The 17,866-nt window shown below is 33.8% G+C and overlaps 1 protein-coding gene across 11 annotated transcripts in view; it reads left to right on the forward strand.

Moving 5' to 3' along the window:
- Positions 1-14,900, forward strand: part of EPHA6 (EPH receptor A6) — a 1,025,466-nt gene extending 1,010,566 nt beyond the window's left edge. For all 11 annotated transcript variants that reach the window (XM_061435761.1, XM_061435945.1, XM_061435852.1 and 8 more), the window contains one exon: positions 1,227-14,900. In XM_061435761.1, the coding sequence (XP_061291745.1) occupies positions 1,227-1,341 (115 nt within the window). In that variant the 3' untranslated portion in view covers positions 1,342-14,900. The remainder of the gene's footprint in view (positions 1-1,226) is intronic.
- Positions 14,901-17,866: the final 2,966 nt, after the last annotated feature.

Consider the following 17,866-nt stretch of genomic DNA (forward strand, 5'->3'; position numbering starts at 1 on the left):
TCTTTTCTAATGAGTCAACTCTTTGCATGAGGTGGCCAAAGTATTGGAGTTTCAGCCTCAGCATCAGTCCTTCCAGTGAACACCCAGGACTGGTCTCCTTTAGGATGGACTGGTTGGATCTCCTTGCAGTCCAAGGGACTCGCAAGACTCTTCTCCAACACCACAGTTCAAAAGCATCAGTTCTTCGGTGCTCAGCTTTCTTCACAGTCCAACTCTCACATCCATACATGACCACTGGAAAAACCATAGCCTTGACTAGACGGACCTTTATTGTCCACTTAGGAGATTGTAAATTCAAATACTATTTCTATATCAAGAATACCATAATTAAACCACCTTTCCTGACACTGGTATGGCATTTCCACATTTTTCCTCACCATTTCTGATAATCATTCTAGTTAAAGTTGGGCCTTACACTTTTAACTATATTCCTTTGAAAGAATATATTTAATTCAAATAATTATTTAAAGATTTTAAATGCTGTCTAAAATGCATATTACCCTTGTTCACATCATAGACTTTGCATCAATATAGTTTTACCTCAGCAAATTATTTACGATTCATATACACTAAATCGATTACTATTACTTTCATCAAATATTAGAATTGTAATAATATAATATTATGTTTTCTCAGAGTTTTGTCTCTATATTACAATGGTCTGGCATTTTTCCACTTTCTCAAAGACTATCATTTCCTGAGTGCAGTGAAAATACTCAACATATGTTTAAAAGACAGATAACTAAGACTAGTAGGTTGACCATGTGAAATTGCTAGTAATAGTAATAGCAGTTTCATACTATTCAACATAATACAATGGCATTTTTTCAGATTATTGAAAGACCAAGACCATGGCAATTCAAATGGAGTTCGCATTATATTTTCTATCCTGCATGCTGACTATTTTGCTAATACTGTTAAAAATTTATATAATTACATAAAACCCCTGGGCTTGTGAAATGTCTGAACATGACATCGGTACCTGAATTCTTTGTACCTTTAAACTTGAGGTTGACCTGACACATTCTCTGGCACCAGTGTAAAGAATAAAGTAACAAATTCCTGTTGTCCATTTATCTCTCTGCTTCAACACTCATTTTACCAGATATGAAATTTGTGGCAAATATGACATGTGTTCGTTTCCCTTATCTAAATGTGTCTTTCCTCTCTGCCATACTTACCAGATCTAAATGTTCATATTCTCTCTGTCTCTCACTCTCTCACAGTGATATTAGAAGAATTGGAGTCATACTCATTGGACACCAGAGACGAATAGTCAGCAGTATACAGACTTTACGTTTACACATGATGCATATACAGGAGAAGGGATTTCATGTATAAAAGTACTACAAGCACCTGTGTTTTGTGCCTCAGTATTTCTAAAATGAAAGATATCCTCTCTACTACCCTCTCTTCTGATTCTCCAAACATCACCTCATAAACTGCAGTCTCCTCTTCAGGCTACAGGCACACATACCTTTTGTTTATACTTCCAACCTGGATTTAAAAATCACTCTTCATAGCTCCTTTCTGGATAACCTGCAAATAAAACCCTGGTGCACTGCAGATTATCTCTACACGTGGTAAATAACTCAGCATGGATGTGTAACTTTGTATAACTGTATTTCAGAAGTGTTCAAGGACTTAATCCAAAGGAATTTGGGGTTAATGATGTATTTAGAGTTTGATGGTAGATGAAAAAGAAATAGTTAACCTTTCTTTCATGTTTTGTGATCAAGTATTTTCCAAACTGACATAAATAATTATTTTTTAGATAATTATATTCAACTCTGTGGGTCATATTGTTACTTTATTCTACAATTCTTTACCTGTTGATACCTGATATTGATAGAATTATTTGTGGAAAAGATCAATGATTTCATGTAGTGAATTCTTTTCAAGTGTGACTATGGTGAGAAGGGAGTCATCAAGGGAGAAAGAGGGAGAAACATACTGTGCTTCTAAAACTTCTAAGTCTTGGTTTGTCTTTTTTTTTTTTATTAACTTGATAGTGTCTTTCATATGTCATAGTAGGTGGTAGTTTAGAGGCTTTCCCATCTTTTTTTTTTTTTTTTTTTTTTACTATCAATATGTTTCTCTACTACATTATAAAGATCACACCTGGAAAAACCAAGAGTGAGTCCATTGCTCTAGAGGCTTTAAATAGAGGGAAGCATGGAATAAATCCATGACTGTTCCCTTGGTTTATCTTCATAAATTTGCAAGAGTAATAAAGCATTGAGAAAATTAATTATTCTCAGCAGAATTGCTTTGAATAAAAGATCTAAGAGTATAGTCTTAGATAAAATGTAAAAAGATTTAATTTAAACAGAATTTTATGATAGTTACATGGTGGCCTAAGAAAATAAACACATAGAGCTAGTCTAATACTGGTACATTTTGCAAGTTTAAGAATTTTTGTTTTGTTCATGAAAATAAGTTACATGAACATGCTGAGCTGTTTTCCAAACCTTCCAAGGTACAAGTATGCCATTGCATACACCAAAGAAGGTATAAAAAGAGCATAAATAAATTGTGTGCAACCTGAATCCTTGCTACAGTAACATAAAAATATAAATACAGCTAAGGTATGTTGTTGCCATAATCTTCTGGAGGCTGCAAAAACAGGCAAATATACTTTTCATTGAACTAAGTTGAGTCAGCTTATCAAAACAGTACTGTATTTTGAACACATCCAACTATAAAATCAGCTATTCCCTGTGAAACTAAAAAATAAAAAAAAAGACTACTGTGCTAGGTGGAAGAGTAGCGAGACTGTATTAAGAGGGGGAAAAAAAAGAGCAGGTTGTCTAAAGATACTGGTTTAATATAAAAATTAGGTTTTATTTGATCTTGGAGCTAAAGGTGCCCTACCCACACTCTCAAATTCCTACCTAAATTACATTTTTTGGTGATAATAGTTTTCTTGCCATAAAGGAATCCCTGTTTTTCCTTATTTTAAGATTGGTGGATTGTCCCATTAGACTAGGCCCTTCCATATACTTCTTTTGCTGATTTATCTTCTGATTTTTGTCAACCACAGCTAAATTTTTCTCATTTAAAAAAAGAGAGAGAGAGAGAAGGAAGAGTCTTTAAAGTATCCATTATAGTACACTGAAAAAGAAAAAAAATGGGAAATCCATCACTTTTTAAGTGCGTCAGAAATAGCTAGCAACATTTTCTAACCGTCACCTGCACAGCCATGCATCACTTGCAGGCTGTCTGTGGTTTGCTTGATATATTTACACAGATCTGGATACATTTAGAGAAAATGTAAAATTTCCATATTTACCTATCTTCAAATATATATTGAATAAGAACAGATGTAAAACAGATAAAATTTATTAATCATATATATTTATTTTTATAATGCAACAAAAACATATTTAGAAAGATAAGGAATAGAATAATTATGGTCTTCCATAGGACTCTGTCAGCAACATCTGTATACTTTGATTAAATAAATTCTATAAAGTATTGAAATGTCTATGGGGTGGGCATTCAGTGCTTGCAAGATTAAAGATCTCTGTTAAGAATTGTTTTTCTTTAAAACTCCAAAGATCCTATTCTATATATGGTTAATTTGTGCTTTTTTTTCCCTCCCTAAACATCTTTCTGTGGTATTATAAAACTGCCTTCTCACTTTCTCTCTAACCCCAAATCCTCTTTAAAATTTACGTTTATGTTACATTTATATTTTTTAGAACTGTAAGCATGGTGATCTTTAGCATAAATTTGAACCTCATCATGGTCAGAGCAAGATGTTCAAGATTAAACAGAAACATTAAAAATATATATATATTTCTTTATTGCCTCCCAATCACAGATTTGAAAATTTTACCTGAAATATTTTGATATTTACTATTGCACATATTCATTAATTAAAGCTGTTTAATATTCATAAGCATAGAATTTAATAATAGAAAATGAGTAACTCCCATAAGTCAAAACCTTCAGAAATCATCTTTAATAACTAAAATATGCATATATACTCATATACCTGCTTTATATTAAATTTCCTAGTCTATGTTACTGAGGGGCTTTTTAGATTTTGAAAACTAGTTGAAGGAACCATTACTATTTTATTTTCTATGGGGTTAGTTTCCAGTCTGTAGTCCACTCATTATCTCATAGGATAAGACATAATTGAGAAAAAAATGTAAAAACAATGCAGAGATTAAGTATATAAATCATTACACTAAAAAAGCCATCAGAAGTTGCAAAGCTCTTGGCTTAACATGAATCAAGAATTATAGCACTTTTTCACTGAATTATGACTGTTGATAAATGTTTTGAATGTCATAATAAAAAAAGATTTCTTTCACTCTGAATTACTCTTAAAATCTATCCAACTAACACCTGAACAGCTTTAAGGCCCATCTCAGCCCATGAATGGGAAACAAATTCAAATTCAGTCCTTGAAAAGCAGTCTTTACAGAAGGTCTTCTGTAATAGGTCTTCTGATGTGATAAAGAATGAATTGCATTACCTATCTCCCAATCACAATTTTCTTAAAAATCCATTTTTATATCTTTCCTAGCAAATTTCTACTCTGTAAAGAAAGTTAAATCTTTAAGTTAAATCTTTTACTTCAAAATGTTCACCAATACTAGGTCTTATTTTTCTATTCCTTTTTTAAACATTCTTCCCCACCCCCTTGGTTCTTTTCTCTTTTTTCACCCATCTTTTTTTCTTTTCTCAGCTTCTGCCACTCCAACCCATATCCCTATCAACAAAAGAAAAGTAATACAGGAAATCCAAAAATATCTTACAGATCTCCCTAGAAGAGGCTGAAGTGGAGGAAAAACAGGAATGTTGCAAAAGTCATATTTTAATATTTTGGGTCCTACTGCATAAATGGGAGCATTTGCACATACAGAGTGTAGGAGATCTGGCTTTTCATTAACTGAAAATTAAGTGCTTTGGAAAGTTATTTCAAAACAGATGAAGATGATCCTTTTCTACTGCTTTAGCTAAGGAAATGTATTATTAATTTAAAAGAAAGTATTTTAAGAATTAGAAACTGTTATCAACTCACAGTTGGTATACATCTTTATATAATAAAGATATTAGAAGCAGATGTAATCACTTCTTTTAATATCATCACTTCAACTTTTCCAAGCTCAAATTCCTTTAAGTAGAAAAGACTCATATTCACATTCAATCTGAAAATATTTTAATTCTTTTTGTATCAGATCGGATCAGTTGCTCAGTCGTGTCCGACTCTTTGCAACCCCATGAATCGCAGCACACCAGGCCTCCCTGTCCATCACCAACTCCCAGAGTTCACTCAGACTCACGTCCATCGAGTCAGTGATGCCATCCAGCCATCTCATCCTCTGTCGTCCCCTTCTCCTCCTGTCCCCAATCCCTCCCAGCATCAGAGTCTTTTCCAATGAGTCAACTCTTCGCATGAGGTGGCCAAAGTACTGGAGTTTCAGCTTTAGCATCATTCCTTCCAAAGAAATCCCGGGGCTGATCTCCTTCAGAATGGACTGGTTGGATCTCCTTGCAGTCCAAGGGACTCTCAAGAGTCTTCTCCAACACCACAGTTCAAAGGCATCAATTCTTGGGCGCTCAGCCTTCTTCACAGTCCAACTCTCACATCCATACATGACCACAGGAAAAACCATAGCCTTGACTAGACGAACCTTTGTTGGCAAAGTAATGTCTCTGCTTTTGAATATGCTATCTAGGTTGGTCATAACTTTCCTTCCAAGGAGTAAGCGTCTTTTAATTTCATGGCTGCAGTCACCACCTGCAGTGATTTTGGAGCCCCCCCAAATAAAGTCTGACACTGTTTCCACTGTTTCCCCATCTATTTCCCATGAAGTGGTGGGACCGGATGCCATGATCTTCGTTTTCTGAATGTTGAGCTTTAAGCCAACTTTTTCACTCTCCACTTTCACTTTCATCAAGAGGCTTTTGACTCCAAAAGGTAGACTGATTGTATTCTTCCATTAGAACACAGGGCACTGAAGTCATCCAACTTTTTGTTTTTATGACCAGCATTTTCAAAAGATTTTCACTTTTTATAATAATGTTCAATAAAGGCAGTGTAAACTGTAGTTCAGTTTAACAAATATCTACAAGGTGTCCCTTACATGCATAAAATTTTATGGCAAAGATGAGTTTGACTGTACTGTCCTTACCTCTAAGTATCTCTTAAGCTTAAAACTTAGCCTATCTGCCACGTTTGCTGTAATTTCCACGTCACTTAGTTCTTTCCATAGAACAAAAATACATTAAATAAATGAAACCTTGTTTATTTGCGATTGGATTTGAGTCCCTATGAAAGGAAATATTTTGGACCTCAAATTTTTTCATAGACGCCTCCACACTTCCTCTGATAGAAGGGAGCACACTTGTTTGATTCTCTAAGACAATCTCTCTTGTTACCTGTCATTTGACTCTCCTCGGGAGTCACATACCGCCTCTGTCCTGTGGCAGACTGCTCAGTTCACGTGCAGACTCACTACTTCAAAGGTGCCTCCAGTTAGAAAACATCAACCATTTTTCAAAAACAATGCTGGGGTACTCTGCTGCGCAAGCCAATTCACTGGCCCTAGGAAATGTAACGATAAGTATATGACTGCAATGGTTGCATAAAATTCTTTCCAACATGATATATTTAACAAAGGGCTTCCCTAGTGGCTCAGCTGGTAAAGAATCTGCCTGCAATGCAGAAGACCTGGGTTTGATCCCTGGGTTGGGAAGACCCTGTGGAGAAGGGAATGGCAACCCACTCCAGTATTTTTGCCTGGGAAATTGCATGGACAGAGGAAACTGGCAGGCTGCAGTCCATGAGGTGTCAAAGATTCGGACCTGACTGAACAACTAAGCATGGCCCAGCACATATTTAAGAAAGGAAAGAAATGATTACTCACAACCAGAGCTAACATTACTAGATGAAATAAAGGAAAAGAAAAACCTTACATTTCAGAAGAGTAAATGCCCCGTCTTTCTCTTACTATCCCCTTAAAAAGACAAGTATTAGGCAAGTGTTTCAAAGATTTCTTAGGATAAAATATATTTTTTGTATGTTATAAGAGGATGTGACATGATATACCTGTATCCTGAGAGAAAAGACAAAAGATCCAGAGGAAGACGCGGGTCATCAGAATGTAGTTTTAACGAAGCCTCTTTCTTCTGATTAATAATTAGAATTTCAAATTAATGATGGATTTATATAAAATGTTTAAAAAAGGATATTTATATTGGAAAACTTAGGTTATTCACTCTTAATTCAAAGGAGGTAACAAAATCCTGTTGGCATTGGCAACTTAGAAGCCAGAATTATATTACTTCACTTTTCATATAAAGTATAATTGTTGCTCTCTTTAAAATTATTTACTCAGTAATATTTTTTAAGTTGTAATGAAGTTTTTATTTAACAGTACATGAATAGATTTGAAGGATAATTTTAGCCTATCAATGTTGATTCAAAATTACTTTAAAAGTGAAACAAAAAATGAAAAGTAAGCTACAATTACTACAGGCAGCAAAGCACTACTAAAAAATAAATTTCATCTTTTAGAAAAGAAAAATAAATTTCATCTTTTAAAAACACAGTGTTGGGTTTATCTTAATAGTACCAAGTCCACTCCATTTTGTTATATTTTTGCACTTGTGCATTGAAAGCAAAGTTTCTTTCTAAACAAAATAAAGAAGGTTTTTGCTTGAATTTCCACACTGGTTTATTAGAATTACCAAATCTCTATATTCTTAAAAGAAATTTTGATTTGTTTCTTTTAAAGAGGAAAATCTCAAAGAATTCGACTATCTTTTAGACCTAATTAATCCTTAAGAATACAAAAGCATTAAAAGAAAATTACCTGACAGATGAGGATGAAAGATCGCTTTTAAATGTATTATATATAAAGATGTGGTATCTACTTTCAATTAGAAAATAAAATACAAATTAACACAATTTCCTGGGAGTTGTAAATTAGAAAAGTATCAGAATTATTGAAAATTTTCTCTCAAGTAAAGCTTTGTTTTCATCCATATTTCTTCATTATTTGTAACCTTAGGCTACTCTTTAATTTGTCATGATAAACTTACTTTTGGTTAAGATAATAACTCAAACTGTAAATCAGAACAACTGAGATATGACTTTAAGGTGTTCAACAAAATAATAAAAGGAGGACAACCCTACTTCGGGATTCTTATTTAGTTAGCATCAGAATCTCCATGTCATTGGCCCTCACTGAAGAGAGAACTGTCCGTATTCCAAAATAATACATTATTATAAAGAAAACTCCAAGGACATGAGAATCTTCATTTTTTCATATATCTAAATCAAATTTTATGTTTAAGCATTATTAACTTTGTAGATAGATGTCACTGTTTTCATGAGTTAAATATGACAAGCAGTATCGATGTGAACATTTCTAAACTAGTTTTTCTACGTTTATAGATCATTGTCCTTGGAACAGTCTTAATTTACCTTTGTTCTAGAAAGACCAAATATAACTTAATTTTTTGAAATCATGATAGATGGAGTGAATAGTGCTAAATCATAAAAAAAAATAAACAATACACTTTTAAGGTTTTTACCTAACTTAGAATGTCATCTTCTTTTGCTTTTATAATAATTTAGGTCTCTCTTCCACATTTAGTAATTTGTAGAATGAAATATACGCATTTAAATAGAAATTGCTTTTCTTAAATTTTCACTTAAACACATCTTCACTCAGTCAGAGAGAAGACGGAATTAATTACCATCACTTCATTTGTCATATAAAGTATAATTGTTGCGCTCTTTAGAATTATTTACTCAGTATTATTATTAAAGTTGTAATGAAGTTTTTATTTAACTGTACATGTTTTATTTATTGCCACATTATACTACTCAAATAAATCTGCTTAAACGTGTGGTCTTTAGAAGCTCTATGACAAAATCAATGACCACTCTTTTGCTAACAGATTTGTAACTTAACGAGCTATTTTTTGTCAGTGTGACTGATGTGAGCATTGTAAAAACCAATTTGTTTGAAAATCCATTGGTATTTTATCTAGAGTTACTATTGCGGTATATTCAAAAGTATCTTTAAAACAGCACTGAATTTTCATGGACAATATGAAAATAAAGACTGAGGCTTTTTAAAATGTACTGCTTGGAAAATAAGGTTTAACATGCATAAATGTTCGTTATTGAAGTGTTTAATTTGCTTTAATTTGACGTTGTTCTTCCTATGCCATATATATGTATTTAAAGAAATTGTATTAATATATTTATATAATGCAAAAATCTCATTTTATTCTTACAGAAATGGAGTTTTGACATAATTTTAAGTGTTTTAGGTCTCCAAGGGAAAAAAATCAAAATGTGAAATGGGAGCATTTGTTTTTTGGAAAGGCACAATACCTGAGCATTCCTAACATGAATATGAGTGAGAGTAGATTTTAAAGATAACTATATGTGCTTTATTTATGATATATTATTAATCATTTTGTTAATCATACTTTTTCTTTAGAGTATATTATTGGAAACTTGAATAGCTTTGTACATTTTTAACAAACTATACTTAGGTTTAATTTTATATGCAGTATAAGCTTTGACAGCTTAATTTTTACTTTTGATGTAATAATTGTTAATTAACAGTCCATGTTTCCTAAAATGTTAGTTATACCTTCTATAATAACCTTAATTTTTAAAAAAATCAGAGACAGAGCATGAATTCTGAATATGAAAATGGACCAAATTCCATTAAAAACTGAGGAAAAGACAAAAAGGCAATACAAAGAGGAGTTTGTGATATACCTATTAATTATTCCCATTTTAAAAGCAAACAAAAAATTAATAGAAAACAGTGAATGAAAATTATTGTCATGTTACTCTTCCTGGTAATTTTGAAACTAAAATACCTTTTGAGGATGAGATTCTAATATAAATATGTTCACTGATAATTGTTAAAATACGTATTGCTATATACAGTTAGAAATCGTCCCCAAAATATCAAAAATTTAAATTTATGTTTATCAACAGAACAAATGATCACAATTATTAGCATTTCTATATTAATAGTTCTTTCAATTTCTAAAGAACTATTTCATATATAATTAAAGAATTTACCCTGCAAAATTGAATATCAGACTGTCAAAACACTTTATAGTTATTAATGATTCATTCCTATTAATAATGAGATTTTTCTTGTGCTTTATTAAATGTAAAACAGAATATATAAGATGCAGGTAAAAATAACTGAGTTGAAAGGGTAGCCTTTTAGAATCAATTTATACTTTTATACAGATACATTTAAATGTATAAGATAATGTGTAAAATGTAAATAAGTACTTTTTACACATAGTCTTAAATGTTTAAAAAATACGATACTTATGTATTAGTTGTACATTATATCTTATGACCTCTAACTGCTTAGATTCTTTCAAGGAGATTGCCTTCTCTTTTCGGTTATTTTAAGTATTAAAAAAAAAAAAAAGAATTGCTTTGTATATTTCCATTCAATCTCTCTAATATTGATTATAATTTCCCAATTCTCAGAGAAGTTGAAGTCAAAAAACATAACATAGTGGCTGGAAGTTATTATTTTTTAAGTTCAACTCTTCTTTTATATAAATTTGGTCATATATTCCATTAAGTCTGCTGAAGAAAGCAAACACTTTTATTTTCTCATGAATGGAAATACAAAAAGAAAATCTTCCATTAGACTTTGTATATTCAAAATAGTGAGCATATATTTTTATAGTTATTTTCCACTGTTTACTTTTATTCAATTTTTTAAATTTCACTAAATGGAATACTTAAAAAAAAAAAAAGAAAGGTAAAACCCTTCCAATTTTGCATCAATTGCTTATTTTCTTCAGAGCCTCCAAAAATTCCTTTGAGAAAGCAAAACATTTCCTTCCTCACCTTACAATCTTGGTCACTCTACCATTAAATGAAATAGATATCTGTAGTGTAATATAAGGAGAAGGCAATGGCAACTCACTCCAATACCCTTGCCTGGAAAATCCAATGGGCAGAGGAGCCTGGTAGGCTGCAGTCCATGGGGTCCCTAAGAGTCGGACACGACTCAGCGACTTCACTTTCACTTTTCACTTTCATTCATTGGAGAAGGAAATGGCAACCCACTCCAGTATTCTTGCCTGGAGAATCCCAGGGACAGGGGAGCCTGGTGGGCTGCCATCTGTGGGGTCGCACACAGTCAGACACGACTGAAATGACTTAGCAGCAGCAGCAGCAACAGTGTAATATAAAAAATAGCAAAAATAATGATTTGTCCAATTAAAGCTATTTATACCATGGGGAACAGATATAACAAATAAAATTAAAGTAAATCATGTCTGTTTGCTAGTCCAAAACTGTATAATTCTTAATTTTAAAAATAGTATATATACTGATGTACTTTAAATATATATTTATCCATAAGTCCATTCATTCATTAACTAACATTTATTCAATGCTATCTTGTACCAGTGTCCTATTCTAAACACAGAGGACACAAAGTGACCAAGACAAGCAAAAGCCCCTGTCTCATGGGATTGACCTAGTGGTAAAGATATACAGTGAAGAAGTACTGATAGGTGCTGTGCTGAAAATTAAATTAATATGGTTACATAGCATGACTGTGGCTTCTTCTATTAAGAGGTAAGGGAAATCTTCTCTGAATGTGGATGTGATATTTAAACCAATATCTGAAAATCATGAAGAAACAAGTCATGAAAAAATCTGGGGAAATTCCAAGTAGAAGGAACAATTTAATATGTGAGTTTGGAGTGTTTGAGGGTAGAGATAACGGTGTCCTTGGTACACAGTTTATGAGCCAAAGAGAGGTAAAAACAAGATAGAGGTCAAAGAACATTATGAGGCTACTGAAATAGTTTAAGCAAAAAATGAAAAAGAAAAACGGTAACTTTGTTAGAGTTAAAGTAGTGAAGATGGAGAGAGGCAATGGATATTGGTATTTTAAAGACAGAGCATGCTAATAGATTGGGCTGAGAGATGAAGAGAGAAAAATCAAAGATAAACTCTACATTTGGAAAATAAGAAACATAGTGGTGGTACAAGAGAAGCAGGTTTGGAGGGAAAAAATCAGGAGTTTAGTTTTAGCCATGTAATGCCTGAGATGCCTGTTAAGTATTCAAATGGAGATATGAAGCAGACAGTTGTACATAAGAGTTCTAAGGAGCAATCAGGGCTCGACATCAAGATTTAATAGTCATCAGTATATATATGGGCTTCCCTGGTGGCTCAGACGGTAAAGCATCTGCCTGCAGTGGGAGACCTGGGTTCGATCCCTGGATTGGAAAGATCCCCTGGAGAAGGAAATGACAACCCATTCCAGTACTCTTGCCTGGAAAATTCCATGGACTGAGGAGCCTGGTAGGCTACAGTCCATGGGGTCACAAAGAGTTGGACACCGACTGAGCAACTTCACTTTCACTTTCAGTATATACGTAGTATTTAAGGTTTTTAAATCACCTAAGAAAAGCCTGTAAGATAGACAAGTAGGCCTTGACTGAGATCCAGGTGGTATTAATGTAAAAGTTAAGTGGAGAATTAGAAACCAGCAGAGGACCCTGAGGAGTGTAAGGTAAGGTAGAGAACAAAAAATCCAATTGGCCATATGGATTAAATGCTTTAAGAAGTCAAGTTTACAATAAAGAAATGGAAGTTACTAATGATTTTGACAAGGACAGTTTCTTTGAAGTAGTGAAATTAAAGCCTGATTGAAGTGGATTAGAAGATACTTTAGGAAAGAAGGTGGAGTCAATAATCTATAAACAACTCTTTCAAGGAATTTTACCATAAGAAAGCAACAGAAATAGGCAGTAGCTGAGTAACTGGAAGTAGATGTAGGGTCAAGAGTAGTGTGTGTGTGTGTATGTTTAGAGAAAGAATTCATATTTATACACTAATGAGAGTGATCTGGTAGAAAGGAGGAAACTGATTATGCAAGAGAGAATTTAATTAGAAATGGCTTTGAGAGGTAGATTAGGATTCATGGCATAAGTAGGAAGGTTAGTTTTTGATATGAGGAGACACAAAGAACTAAAATGGGAGGGAAGGAAGAGTGTGTGATATGCAGATAGATTGGTAGATTTGTGATAGAAAGGTAAGTATGTTACTGTGTGAGTAGTTGCATTTTACCAAGAGGAGATAAAATTCAATATGGGGAGTGGGAAAGGAGTAAAGGCTGAAGGAGAGATGTGTTAGTAGTTCTAAAGGGGAAATGCACACACCCATTTATATACCTATATACATGCATATATAAACATAGGCAATGGGTATTTGTACATAATAGACCACAGGAAAAAGACCTATTGAATAAAATATTTTAAAGCCATTTTTACTTAATATTTTTGAGACATCTTACTTGGAAGACTTGAAACTGAATTCTGAGTTTTCCAAAGAAGCTGATAACAGAGTCCTTTTTCCATAATGTAGAAATTGAGGACTTGTCAATGTCATAGACACTTTTCATGTTTTATATTTATTACAGTAAAAGACAGAAACATCATGTAGCTATTCTAATTTAAAGTCTATAAAAATTAGTTTAATCTTAAACGATGTGTACTGTACATTCATGCAGTCAATTTTCTCAAAACACTGTTTTGAGAGGGTTTGCCACACCATCTGAATTTTTGTAAAAAAAAAAAAAAAGATAGGCTCTAATCTTTTGGTGAAACAATACTTTTATTTTGTTGTTTTCACATAAAAACATCTATCATTTAGGAGAAACACATGGGCTATATGGTTATTTTTTCATTGTGCCCTCTCTCTGATCCTATAGCAGGAGTGTGATTTTTTTCATTATGCTTGCAGCTTTATTTCTGGATAGACCTTATGTGATTCAGTGTGTTGGAATTTATACGTGCATAATAATTCTTTGGATTTTATGTAAAATTAGATTGTGAATAATGGAATAAGATTATCTATTTTTTTCTCTTTTAGCATAGCCAAAAATATATATGTGTACTTACAAATATGTATTTGATTAAACACTTAATATTTAAATGGCCATGTCCAATATTAAATGGTAGATTTGATAGTTGCAGTGTATTCAAAATTTTAAGTTATAAAAATCTTTGTAACACAAATCCTAAAAAGTTTATTAAATACTAAGTAGTACATTTATATTAAATGCCTAGATAACATCTGTCTAGGTTGAGACATTTAATCCCTCATAGAGTAATATTTGACTAATGAAAAACTGCAGCTGAAAACATTTTTCCTTCCTGTAAGCATGAATGATTTTTAAAATGTATTTCTTTGTAACTTGTCATAGAGTTATCTACCATTAATTGTGGATTTAGTACTGTACCCATCTACTCGTGCAAAAAGGAGAAAAGATATGTTTGTGGGAATAAGGAAGTGCAGCACCACTGCATCATTTTTTCTCCTTGGTATTATATCACTATTTAGAGCTTCAATATATGCCTTCCACTCAGGTTCTCTTTACTGGTTGCATCACAACATGGTAGAAAGATAGACACAGTAAGAGGGAGTTAACTATAGAACTTCAATCCTACCTATTATCTACTTCACTATGACAGTGAAGTAATCCAAACTTACTTGAAGGTGGTATCGTTTTCATCTTACAAAAATCTACTGTAATATGTTTCATGTAAATTTTCATGTGCTGGCATGCTTACAAGTTATAGTGTTTTAGAATGCTCAGCTCTCAATGAGGGATTGTTTGTGGTGAGCTGCATTACATATGTCATCTATCTATTTGCTGAAAGAATATGGTGTTTAGCAAACCTATCTGCTGAGCAACATAATAAGATTTTTGTACAAAGTACAAGTTACTAATTACTGTATTTTATTTTTCTATGATTTCCTAAGAGGCATTATCAGGGTCTTACAGATGGAGTAAGCCTGTTTATTAAAATATCTATTAGCAAATAAAAGTTACAGTTCTGGTGGTTGACTTTGTGGCTTTTGTATTATTGTATTGATCATTATTTAATATAACTTACCTTTTAGTCTATTAAATCTAGATGCTTTTTAGATATATTAGTAATTTTGAAGACAAAATCACAGCTGTAATCTTTCAAAATAATATTAAGATCAAGACATAAATTCACATGTGTGTGTTAGTTGCTCAGTTGTGTCTACCCTTTGCGACACCATGGACTATATAGCCTGCCAGGCTCCTCTGACTTGGGATTTCCCAGGCAAGAATACTGGAGTGGGTTGCCATTTCCCTTCTCCAGATTATCTTCCCAACCCAGGGACTTAACCTGGGTCTCATGCATTGCAGGTGGATTCTTTACCATCTGAGCCACCAGGGAAGAAAGTCACATAAATCACTATAAATAATTAGTACATATTTTTGTAGTGATTTTATATCAGCAAAATATTTTGTGAGATTCAAATAAATTAAATGCTCATTGCATAGGTAATATTGTATACAAATTGCAGATGACCCAAAGATACAAATAATGTACAATTGTTCAAACAGCTTTAGACCACCAACATTTCATTCCAAAATCTTCCAGTATATTACAAATCATGGATTTTCTGTAGTTTTTTAAAATTCTTCGTAAGAAAAGACATTAAAAGTATCATAAATTAATCAGAATAGAGCTATATTCATATCTCACTCTTCTCTCATTTATAATTCTTCTATACAGTTCCAAAAGCCAGTATGAAATTTATCTAGTAATAGAGTACTTGAAATTTTCTTTCCTTAAACAGGTATCTTAAGTAGCCCTCATAAAATTAAATATGACTATTAAAGCTTCTCATTCTCATAATGAGGAGAGCCAAACTAACTTCTTAAATCAAGTGAAACCAATTTGTATGCTGAACTGTGAGTTTATTGTTGAGATCTGTTTGGGTTGGCAAAGCACCAAAACAGCAGATTCTACCATATGGAATATTTACTTTTTTTAAGGTTGTTAGTTTCAAAACTGGCATTTTCCAGATTATTGACTAGACTGTGGGTTTCATACCACTATTTCAACTCTAATAATAAGAAGACAACACAGCAACCACAAATATCTAAGATAACTATTTACCTAGCTAAATTTTTGTGAGAGAATTATGTACCCTAAAAATTCACTTAGCTAATTTTTCAGAATTATGTCATCTGCTTAAATGGACTGAAAAGTTGGATATCCCATCTCTCCATTTTATTTCCAGTTTTCACGAAATGTTTGTACTAATCAAAAACAGAACTCAATCCAGAGGCAGAAAATATCAATTCCAAACAAGAAAATTAAGTCTGTCCACTATAGTTTCCTGAAACATAAGATTTCTGCTTAGCTCTAAGAAAAAAAAAAAAAAGGCCAAATCTGGCTGTAAGCACTTCACTTCCAACTTTTATCAAAGTGAGTTGCAAAATCCAGACACACAGAAAAATAATCAACACCTTACTGTAAAATTTAGTCAGAAGTTAAAGGACCACATTTAAAAATCTTAACCATATAATACAAATTGCAGGACAAAAGGTGGACAGGAAATTATTTATTGAACACCTACTATGTGTCAAACATACATACTTCTGTTACCTGTTTATTCCTCAAAACCACCAAATGAACTATATAATGTTTTTGAAGGTGAGGAAGCTGAACAGCAGAGCAGGGTTATTTGGCCTAAGGCCACACAATAAGGAAGAATATATTTCCATATTCCATTTTTTCCCAAAGACTTGGTCAATAAGTTCTTTTGGATATGCAGCTATAGGTTTTGGGGGTGTTGTGTTTTACTAGTTTTTGTCTTTCAACAGAGTCGCTAGCCCAGAAGCACATTTTTTTTTTTCCATTGTAAAAAATGAGTCACATTTGAAAATTTGGAAAAAAAAGAAAAAGCACCTCATGATCATGCAAATACAACCTTTCTCCCATTATCACTTTTATTAATATATAATTCCTTCTAGTCTCTTTTTCACTCTCTTAATCCACTTAATTGGAGAAGGAAATGGCAACCCACTCCAGTATTCCTGCCTGGAGAATCCCATGGACAGAGGAGCCTGGCAGGTTACAGAGTGGGACAACACTGAAGCGACTTAGCACGTGCGCACGCACACAATCCACTTTATAGGCCAAAATAATTGAAAAGCCAAAGAACAGGTCGGGTAGTAAACATAACACCAGGTAGTTGGAGGGGGGAAATAATCTCATATTCATGGCCAACAAAGATGAATCCGTTTGCTAAAATGAAAGTGAAAGACTCTCAGTCGTTTCCGACTCTTTGCGACCCCAATGGATCCATGGAATTCTTCAGGCCAGAATACTGGAGTGGGTAGCCTTTCCCTTCTCCAGGTATCTTCCCTACCCAGGGATCAAACCCAGGTCTCTCGCATTGCAGGTAGATTCTTTACCAGTTGAGCCACAAGGGAAGTCCATTACTGTAAAACTCCAGAGCATCTTAAGAGGGTAGCTAACTTTAAGCGTTCAAGCTACTGATGCCCTTCCGGACCAGCTGCCGATTTGCTTCTGGGGATTGTAACCTAATCATAAGAGATTATGCCTCATGGAAATCTCTAGAGATCAGACAGCTCAGTAGCCCGGTTACAGGCAGACTTCCTTTGCCGAAAAATGCCTGTGAGTTTATCTCCTCTCCCTGCTCACATGAACAGTTTTGCTTCCCCAGGATTCTTGGACCTGAGGCCTCGCAGAGCCTGGAAGAGGGTGGATGCGTTAGGCAACGAGGCAATTCCCCTGCACTCCTCGCCCTAGAGCGCACAGTTGGGTCCTGCAGTTGTCGCCACCACACTGCGCCCGTGCTCCACGGAAATCCACACTCCTCTGTACCCCCGACGCAGCAGGGAGCGCTGATCCCTGAGACTGACATTCCCGAAAGGGCGGGGAGAGCGCACTGAGAGAAAAGCCCTTGGCCCACGCGGACGCCAAGCACCTCCCAGCAGGCTATGCGCGCGCCTACAACTCC

The sequence above is a fragment of the Bos javanicus genome, chromosome 1, assembly GCF_032452875.1.
Source record: "Bos javanicus breed banteng chromosome 1, ARS-OSU_banteng_1.0, whole genome shotgun sequence".
In the NCBI taxonomy this organism is placed as follows: Eukaryota; Metazoa; Chordata; class Mammalia; order Artiodactyla; family Bovidae; genus Bos; species Bos javanicus.